The sequence below is a fragment of the Chionomys nivalis genome, chromosome 4, assembly GCF_950005125.1.
Source record: "Chionomys nivalis chromosome 4, mChiNiv1.1, whole genome shotgun sequence".
Taxonomy (NCBI): Eukaryota; Metazoa; Chordata; class Mammalia; order Rodentia; family Cricetidae; genus Chionomys; species Chionomys nivalis.
The window spans coordinates 38619990-38630793 of NC_080089.1; the positions used below are offsets into that span (position 1 = coordinate 38619990).

At 36.8% G+C, this 10804-nt stretch overlaps 1 protein-coding gene across 1 annotated transcript; it reads left to right on the plus strand.

Moving 5' to 3' along the window:
- The first annotated feature begins 257 nt into the window (after window positions 1-257).
- On the plus strand, window positions 258-1196 carry LOC130873477 (olfactory receptor 150-like). The gene has a single exon (XM_057768344.1). It carries the CDS (start codon window positions 258-260, stop codon window positions 1194-1196), a length of 939 nt encoding a protein of 312 aa, XP_057624327.1.
- The last annotated feature ends 9608 nt before the right edge of the window (window positions 1197-10804 follow it).

Here is a 10804-nt window from a genome sequence, read left to right on the forward strand (position 1 = left end):
GTGATTTTAATCGTGGCCATTCTTAAAGGTGTAAGATGGAATCTCAGTGGTTTTGATTTGCATTTTTCTGATGATGGATAAGGATGTTGAGCATTTCCACAATTTTTTGGCTATTTAACATACGTAAGTTATTGTCAGAGAACTTGAAATATCTGTCTCAAAAGATTTAAATTCTATATTACACTTCAATGTATGGTAAGAGAATAAATGTATGACTCCTATTTTTTTCACTTCATAAATAGAACTCTCAGGAAGAAATGGCAGAAGGCAATCACTCCATAGTGACTGAATTCATCCTCGCTGGGTTAACAGAAAAACCAGAGCTGCAACTTCCCCTGTTCCTCCTGTTCCTTGGAATCTACCTGCTCACGGTGCTGGGGAACCTGGGAATGATCATCCTGATCCTGCTCAGCTCCCACCTGCACACCCCCATGTACTTCTTCCTCAGCAGTCTGTCTTTCATTGATCTCTGTTACTCCACTGTCATCACTCCCAAAATGCTGGTGAACTTTGTGGCAAAGAAGAATGTCATTTCCTATCAGGAATGTATGACTCAGCTCTATTTCTTCATTGCTTTCATTATTTCTGAGGGCCACATGTTGTCTGCAATGGCATATGATCGCTATGTTGCCATTTGTAATCCCTTGCTCTATAATGTTACTATGTCTTACCAAATCTGTTCCTGGATGGTAGGTGGGGTGTACAGCATGGGTTTCATCGGTGCAACAATTCATACTCTCTGCATGCTAAAAGTGGCTTTCTGTAAGGCTAATAAAATAAACCATTACTTCTGTGATCTTTTCCCATTGATGGAGATTGCCTGCTCCAGTACTTTTGTCAATGAAATAGTACTAATATGCCTCAGTGCTTTCAATATCTTTATTCCATCGCTGACCATCCTGGGTTCTTACATCTTCATCATTGCTAGCATCCTCCGTATCAAATCCACTGAGGGCAGATTCAAAGCCTTCAGCACCTGCAGCTCCCACTTCTCTGCTGTTGCTATCTTCTTTGGTTCTGCTGCATTTATGTACTTACAGCCATCATCAGTGAATTCAATGGACCAAGGCAAAGTGTCCTCTGTGTTTTATACGACTGTTGTGCCCATGCTGAATCCCATGATCTACAGCCTGAGGAACAGGGATGTCAAACTTTCTCTAAATAAGTTATTTCAGAAAAAGAAGTTCCATAAGTAAAAGAATATTCACCATAAAAAAATATACTATATCTAGGGGTTTTGTTTAAGAAAGAATCCAGAGACAACAATGTGTGTTCATCCATGAGAGTACTGTTATTATGTAATTGTTTTGATGGGAAAAAAAGGGGGTGCTTTCAGGGAGGAATAGATTAATAACTTCTTATACTTAGACAAGATAATTCTTGAATATTCCAGAGTTTGCCTATAGAGAGCAACCTGTAAAATCTATAAATGTATTTTTAAATCCATCAAATCATTTTATGGTTCTTTTTGCTTTATATGTATAGAATCTGTTCTTTAGCTAAAATTGCTTATCTGGTGACTAAACACATTTGATCATATCTTTTTATGTCCTCAGTATCTTGCTTATCTGGAATTTTTTAATGAATTATACTGCCCAACTACTGAAAGTTTCACACACACACACACACACACACACACACACACACTAGTTATTTGAGAATATTTTATGTTTTAAAGATATCCTCCTTTGTATTGCCAGATCCACTCGTTTCCCTACGCACCCAACTCACGTCCTTTCATTTGTTTTAAAAATGCATCAAAAGCAAATTGTGTTTGTTGACTGTTTTATTGGAGTATGGTCTGCTTACCAGGACTACACTTTCATTAATTGACTCCCTGAAGCAATCAATTTCCAATATTCCCTCAGCTGGGGGTAGAGCTTCATCCCTATTCCCCCTGTCTGTGCTGGGGTTTGGGCTGGCCTCGGCTTGCATGGGTTTTGTGCATGTTCTTACAAACATGGCTTTCCTGGTACAACCAAAAGTTAAAGTTTTCTTGTAGTCACTCACCACATTTGGCTCTTACTATTTTTTTCCCGTGTCCTGTAAGGAATTCTGAGCCGTGATAGAGTGGCAGAGTGTGTTTTATATGTTCCTCTGAGGGGTGAGCAAGCTCTTTATTCTCACACCCTGTGAGTTTCTATTTTAATCAGTTATCTACTACCTTTAGAAGTTTCTCTGCTGAAAGTTGAAAGCTTGCTTAATATAATTGTGTAATGATAAGACAATTGGAGCTGATACCAATGTAGCAGAATAATAGTATTAGATTATCATTATCAAAGCCAAGGATCTGTCTAGCCACAGGTTCGTTCCTAGCTTGATAATGCAGCCAGGTAAGAATTTCGTTTTGTGGCATGATTGTTAAATCCAATAGGAAAGTGATTCGTTACATCCATGATGTTCATGCTACTGTTGCTCCAATGAGTATGTCTTGACAAGTCAAACAGGAATCACTGAATTTATAATTTGGCAGACTTTTACTGTTTGAAGATCTTTGGGAATTAGCTGGATAACAATTCCAAAAGAAGTAACCTATCCTTGTCACTGGGTTTTTGTTTGTTAATTTGTGATGTATAATAGAGTCGTTGTATTTATAGGGCAAATCCATTTTAATTAATACATGATTTGTGAATGTTTCTATAGTAGGAGGTAGGTTTCTTTGTTAATATTTAAAATTATATTTAGTCATTTTACTTTTTATGTAAGTATGTTGCTTGTATGTACATATATACAATGCATGTATGCTTGGTGTCCATGGGAAGTCAGATCCTCTCATACTGAAGTTATGGGTGGTTGTGAACTACGATATGGGTTGGAGGAATCCAATCTGGTTCCGCTACAAGAGTAACAAGTGTTCTTAACCACAGAGCCATCTGTTCAGTTCCAAAGTCCATAGGTTTCTGAATGACATTTTCAAGAGATCTTTGGTAGTACTTATCTCTCCCAATACTCCTTCCTCTATCCTGTCTTCTCCTCTCCTGCCATTATTTAACACTAACAGCTCCCTGATTCCCCTTCAAACTTTAAACAACTGATTTCTATATCTCCTCTGTGCCCCCTTAGGAATTCTTCAATCTCTATTGGTATTCTAAATGAAATGCACATATCTGAAGATTGAAAACTGACATCTGCATATGAGAAAAAGTAAGACATTTGCCTTTCTGTATTTGTGTTATTGCATTCAGAATCTACCAGAGAATTTCATGATTTAGTCTTTCTTTACAGCTGAATAATATTTCATTGTTTAACTGTACTTCGCTTTCATTCTTGATTCATCTGTTAATGGACATCTAGGCCATTTCCAATTTCTGGCTATTAGAAATAGAGCATCAATAAACATGGAAGAGCATGTAATTCTATAGCAGGATATGAAATCCTATGGCTATATGTTTAAGAGTGGTATAGCCACATCATGTGGTGGATATATTTCTGGCTTTGTGAAGAACCTCCACATTTATTGTGGCACAACATTGTACTTCCACCAGCAATGTATAAGTGTTACAATATTCCACATGCCTGCCAGCATTTATTGTCAATTTTTTTTTTACCTAGCCATTGTAACTAGAGTGAGATGAAATCTGAAGGAATTTTAATTTGCATTTCTTTGATGGCTCGACCCTTTTAAAAAATATATCTAGGTCAGTTGTGTTTCATCTTTCGAGGTGTTTAATTTGGCATTGAATTTTAAAGTTTGGTTGGCTTATTTAAATTTAATTTGTTGAGTTCTATAGGCGGAGTTTTCCTGGCCCACAGTCACTCTCAAATAATCATTCTGAGGTTTAACATCAATTATAAATGTTCAGTCAACAGCTCAGGCTTACTAGTATCTAGTTCTTACATTTTAAGTTGACCCACACTCCTTATTTACACTCTGCCTCATGCCTTTAATAGCATGGCACTTTCATCTTCTGCTCCCTCTACATCTGTCTGGTGACTCCTGGCACTGCCCTTCTTCATCCCAGCATTCTCAGTTGGCTTTCCTGCCTAAGTTTATTCTCTTCAGCTACTGGACAGTCAGCTTATTTATTAAGTCAGTCATAGCGACATATCTTCACAGTATACAAAAGGTTTACTCTACAGCACAGTTATTTACATATTCTAAATATTAATCACCTGTCAGATGTTAGAATTTTTCCTATTCTGTGAGCATCCTCTAAACTAAACTCATAATATCCTTTGTTGAACCCAAGTTTTTTATTTATTGTCACGCACCGCGGCCCCGGTCTGCGCTCTAAGTGCTAGACCCCAGTTCGCAAGCTTCGGGCAAGGGGCTGGAGGTTGAGAATACAGATGCAGAGACAGACCGACAAGCAGGCCTTTTAACACTGATACCAAAGCCCCTCTTTATTAACACCATGTAGACTTAAATACACTGCAGTCAAAGGTCAACAAGTGATAATCCCATCCTCTGATCCTCTAACTAGGCACAGCTTCTAGGAACTTTAATTAGAAGATTGTAGGAGGGAAAAGTAGCTGAAGGCCAGGACTCATTAATCCCAACAGTTTATAACAAAGCTCTTATTTATTAATTGTTAATCTTCTACACACATGATCAGGGACCTGTTCAGAAAGTTCTTTCCTATGTCATTGAGTTAAAGCATACTCCCTACTTTCTCCTCTATTAGGGTTATGCTATCATTGCTTATATTGAGGTCCGTAATCCATTTAGAGTTGAGTTTTATACAGAAAGACATTAGAGTTTCATTCTTCTACATAAAACTATCTAGCTTAACCAGCACCATTTGCTAAAGATACTAACTTTTCTCTAATACACATTGGCCTCTTTGTCAAAAGTCAGATAACTGTGTAAGTGTGTGTTTAATGGGATCATCAATTCTATGCATTGTTCAACGACTCTGTTTTTATGTTAGTATCATTCTCCTTTTATTATTATAGTTCTATAATATAATGTAAAATCTGGAATGGAGATACATAGTGTAAATTTTATTGCTTAGGTTTGTTTTGGCTGACCTGTTTTTTTTTTATTTCTTCATGAAATTTAAGATTATTTTTTTCTGTTTTTTTTACTTTACATACCAACCACAGATTTGCATCCCTCCTCTCGTCTTGTTCCCTCCTCCCACTTCCCTTCTACCACTCCCCATCCATTCTTCATCTATTCATCTCCATTCAGATGGAGTAAGATCTCACTTGGGAATCAATAAAGCATAGAATATCAAGTAGAGGCAGGACCAAGCTCCTCCCCTCCACCCCCCATCAAAGCTGAGCAAGGCATCCCACCATAGAAAATAGGTTCCAAGAACCAGCTCTGCATCAGGGACAGATTCTGGTCCCACTGCTAGAGATACCACAAAAGACCAAGCTACACAACTGTCACCCACATGTAGAGGGCCTAGCTTGGTCCCATGCAAGACCCCCAGCTGTCTGTCCAGAGTCCATGAGCTCCCACAAGCTCAGACCAGCTGTCACTGTGGATTTTTTCTGTCATGATCTTGAACCCCCTTGCTCATATAATCCCTTCTCCCTCTCTTCAACTGGATTCCAGGAGCAACAACCGGTGCTTGGCTGTGGATCTCTGAATCTGCTTCCTTGAAGTATTGGAAGAAGATTCTATGGTGACAGTTAGGGTGTCATCAATCTGATTGTGGGTTAAAGTTAATTCAGGCATAGTCTCCACTACTGCTAGGAGTCTTAGCTTGGGTCATCCTTCTGGGTTCCTGATCATTTCCATGGCACCAGGTTTCTCCCTAACCCCAAAATGGCCCAATCTATTAAAATATCTATTTCACTACTCACTTCTTTGTCCCACCCCCACCTCGGTCATCCTGTCCCCTCATATTCCCATTCCCCCATCAGTTCACTTGTATTCTCCTGCTCTCAGTTTACCCAGGACATCTCATGTATTTCCTCTTCAGGGAGATGTGGCAAGGTGAGAGGTTCATCCCAGCCGCCCAGCTAGCTTAGCCTCGAAATAATCACAGAAACTGTGTTCATTAAATCACTGCTTGGCCTATTAGCTCTAACATCTTATTGGCTAATTCTTGCACCTTGATTTAGCCCATTTATATTAATCTATGTATCACCACGTGGCAGTGGCTTACCAGGAAAGATTCAGCCTGTCTGATTCTGGCGACTCCACGGTTTCTCTCTCTTATTCTGCCTCTCTTCCTCCCAGTATTCAGTTCTGTCTTCCCTGTCTACCTAAGCTCTGCCTTATCAACTAGACCAAGGCAGTTTCTTTATTTATTAACCAATGAAAGCAACACATAAACAGAAGGACCTCTTACACCAGGGAGATCCATGTACCCCTTTTAGGGTCCTCCTTGTTACCTAGCTTCTCTGAGGCTGAGAATGTAACCTGGTTATCCTTTGCTTTGTGTCTAATATCCACTAATATCTACTTACGAGTGAATACATACTGTTTCCATGAATAACTGTTTTGAAATGTTAATAGAGATGGGTTGAATATGTAAATTGTCTTTCGTAGGATAGTATTTTCACCATATTAATCACGCCTATCTACAAGAATGGAAGGTCTTTCCATATTCTGGTATCTTTTTCAATTTCTTTCTTCAGTGTTTCAAAGGTTTCATTGTTCAAACTTTTAATTACCTTAGTTAGATATATTCCAAGATTTGCTATGGTGGTGACATAAAAGGATGAAAGGCATTTAATTTTTAAAAGATGAATGCCCATAATAATTCTGAATTATATATTTCAACGACTGAACTCAATTCAGATTTACAGGAATTATTACTGTCATCACGTATTTAACTGCTTTATTTGTATATTGTATAAATATACAAATATTGGCTGTTTGTTTTTGTTTGTTTTACTGCTGTTGTGGAAGAATAAAATGATTTGTTTTGTTTCCTAGTCTCAAAGAGTTCAGCTAATGATCCTGGGTTCAAAACAGCACAGCAAAGCACTTTCCATTAAAGACAACCGGAAGCAAGACAACTGGAATCCAGAGTAAGCTAGGAAGAGGCCAAAGTACTCTGACCTTTGTGGCCAGAGTAATGCAAATTCAAGGACTCACTTAATGATTCCAGCTAGGCTTGACCTTACAACTTTTCTAAATTCCCAAATAGAGATACTAGTTGGGGATCAACAACTGAAATCATGGGTCTATGGGAACACTGCCTGAACTTTTCCTGGGTAAATAAGAACAAGTTTCTGTTCTTTGTTTTTGCTAATGCCTTTTCTTTCCTATTTAAATCTCAGATTCCCATTGGTTTTTCTACATCTCAGGCTCCTCTAAAATCTGTTTGTGCTGCCTGTGATGGTTTTGATAGTTAAGATATTTTGTAGAGTGTTACAGAAGAGCAGAATGAAGTACATTTGTTTAGATGGAGAATAATTTTGTATGCGTTTGTGTGCACACACACGCGTTTGTGTGAGTGTGTGTGTGTGTGTGTTTGTGTGTGTGTGTGTAAGAAAAAAGTTCAGTTCTCATCGCACTGTATCCAGAGTCATTACTGGTCACTTTAAGGCAAACATTTATTAATATTGGCATTGTCACAGTGGAGATGTGATGCATCCATCTCCTAAGAACGAAAGCAGCATGCCTCTTTTTTTATGTTTTCAAGGGTACAGGACATCCCGCACAACTTGCTTAGGCTTATTTCAGGCTTGCTTTACATGGCAGTTACCATTTTTCCCCTTCATAGACAGTGAGGCTCAGTGAACAGTTGACAAACACAAGTACTGATGATAATGCTGTTACTGTCAGATGGTTAGGAGTGGACTGGTGAGACTTTGTCAGGTTAGGCTAAAACAAAAAAGGGAACCAAAGTTTTCACCACATTGAACTATTAGGTGGAATTTGGGGTAAATAAAAGAGTGGTTGGTAATTTTGAGTAATGATTGCTTCTTTTTCTTCAAATGTTAGTCATTAGTGTTTCTATATTTAAAATACAGCAATAATTTTTCATGTCATTAGTCAGATTAAATGCTATGTAGAAGTAATTACTAATTACATTTTAATTTAATATCTTTAATGGGGTATTTGTTATGTGCATTAAAGCCCTCACCTATTTGTGGGGAGATTAGATTTAATTATTAGCAGGCATATGGGTTGTTTGGTTGTCATAAGTTTAGCTGAACTCATTTTTAGGTTTAATGGGTTTTTGAAATTTATTTGGATGGTATGTTAATTGTATTTGATTCTACAACTGCTATGGCTATGGAGGAGTATCCTGAGTCTTGAGGTTCTAATTGAATTATTATAGATGTTTTGATTTTAGGAGATTTTATGGAGCTGAGGGCTGTATATATAGGAAGTTGTTCTCATGGGGTAGAGTTGGTAATGAAATTTCACAAGGTGGGATATTGGGTTGTTTATGAGAGTGATGAAATTGAGTTGGTAAGACAAGGATGGATTGGCAGAGCAGCTACATATAAGTTGTGAAATTTGGTTGACAATGATGAGTAACTCAAATTGTAAGTAAATATAAAGAGTACATGTGTAGCACATGCAATCTGACAGCAGTCAAGGTGACCATCAAAGAACAGAGTAAACTGTGCTCAGTGTCTAGTTAGATGGAAGACCTATTTTCCTATGACGCTTGATGATGATGTACGAATAACCCTATGGAATAGGCGATTGATAATGTGACACTCATTTGAGACAATCAAACTTATATAAATGTGTATAATTCCTTTTTGCTGTTTGTCACTGAATATCATTAATTTATTTTTAACACTTACTTAAATCAATTTACATGTATGGATATTATTTATATTTTAATTTATATTCCATTACTAGTGCATTTGTTTTATTGCTAATCATTTTTCCTCTTTGGCTATAAGAAACACCCTTCTATCATCATGCCTGGACCCCTTTGAAATACTCCAACCATTTTTTGGGGGCGGGGGTTTAGATCTCCAACCATTTTGATTTTGCATTCTAGTTCTTGTGGCATTTGAATATGTTCTAAAAGGTCTTCTAATTACCATGGCCAGAATTACTATTATGCACTAATGTGTTTTTCTCCAAGTCCCTCTAGATGTTTATTGGAGAAAAGTATTGTACACTTGGTTTACCCATGGGAGCCGGGTGTGTTCCTTACTACTTTGACACCATTGCATCTAATTTCTAAACTAGGAAATATGTGTGTATTTAGAAATTCTCACATAAAGATATATTTACATTATCTGAATTTGCATGTATATTTTTGTATATAATCATCTGTATATTGTTCATACAACAGTTTCCTATTCTTTTTAATCCCATATGGATCACTTTTGAAATGCTCATTGCTAATTTATTAATTCCATTCCATTTCATTTCAAGAAATATGATTGCCACTATCCACAGTCCAATTATTTATCAACCATATCGTTGAAAGCAGTATTTTCAGAATATGCCACCCACACACTTAGAAATGATTACAACATTTATTTTGTATCTAATTCTCCAATCTCTACTCACTTCCAAAGTTACTTAAGACCTGTTTGTCCTCATCTCCTTCATTAAGATTAAATATCAAGTTGCTTTTAAAATGATAATATAACATAAAAAGAATAAACCATAATAACAATTACGAATTATTATTTGTTTTTAAAAGCCTTAAATTAGCAGAAAAATATTGACTTCATGGCCTCAAATTTTTTGGTTTGCTTTCAGATGAAAAGGGCTGTCATAAAGATCTCTAACACACCAGAAAGATTGTTCAGTCTTTAAAATTGCCTGCTGTTGAGGCTAACTTGACCCCAGGAACTTCATGTTGGAAGGAAAATACAGCCTGCCACAAATGGTGCTCTGACCTTTATACATATATTGTATAATGCCTACACACACACACACACACACACACACTGAATGAATGAATGAATGAATGAATGAGTGAGTGAATGAACGAACAAATAAATAAAGCTAATAAAAAGATTTTTACAACAACATCTGCTGGATCTTAGATTCTAGCCCTTAGTATAATGATTTCTACAATTTGAAAACACAGAGAATTGAACCCAAGGGATTAGAGTAACATACAAAGGAAACCCTAATTGCAAGCACTAATAGCTCATCCCTAAGGAGAGGGAATCTAGAAGGACTTCCTTCAACATAACTTGACAGCTCTTATACTTTAAAATCTTTGTAAAAGATTTGTAAGACCTTAGGAAGCTATGAGGAGAATCACAGCAATGGATTTTTCATGTTCATAAGAACTACTCAGAATATGAATTTTCATTGTCATCTCATAAGTAAAGAAGAGCCAGAGGATTTTACTGTGGACTTCGAGCACCCCCAACCTCCAGCGCCATTTCACTGACGGGATCCTTTTGTTCAATTCTCACCTAGTTTCCAAGTGGAGAGAAAGTGAGTATTTGAGTTCCATGTGCTCTAGCATGTTCCATGACCAGAATGTTGGAGGATCTCCAGGAACCCTGTTCTCAAGACATGATAGAAATGTCATAAATGGCAATTTAAAATATTTCTCATGTATTAAAGCTAGTGCTTCTTACAGGTGTGCTTACTGGTGAGAGATTGTGATATTAACACAAAATGGATCTCAAAGACTATACAGTACTTTTCTGAAAAAAAATAGCATGATAAACACAATCTTGTTTTACTAGTTATATAATACTAAGTGTAAGATACTTTCAAATATTCTTGAATTATAGTGTGTAATTATAATTTATAAGCCCTATCACAAAATATACTGAGAAACTAAACACAATTCATCATTGTATGTTATTATCACTTTGCTTAGATACAGCATTTCTTCTAATAAATCACTTTGAATTACTAGTATATTTTAGAATTTTGTGAAACCATTTGTTTTCACATGAAAATTGTTGTTTTAGTGTTATTCACATTCCAGCTTCCACACACATGAAT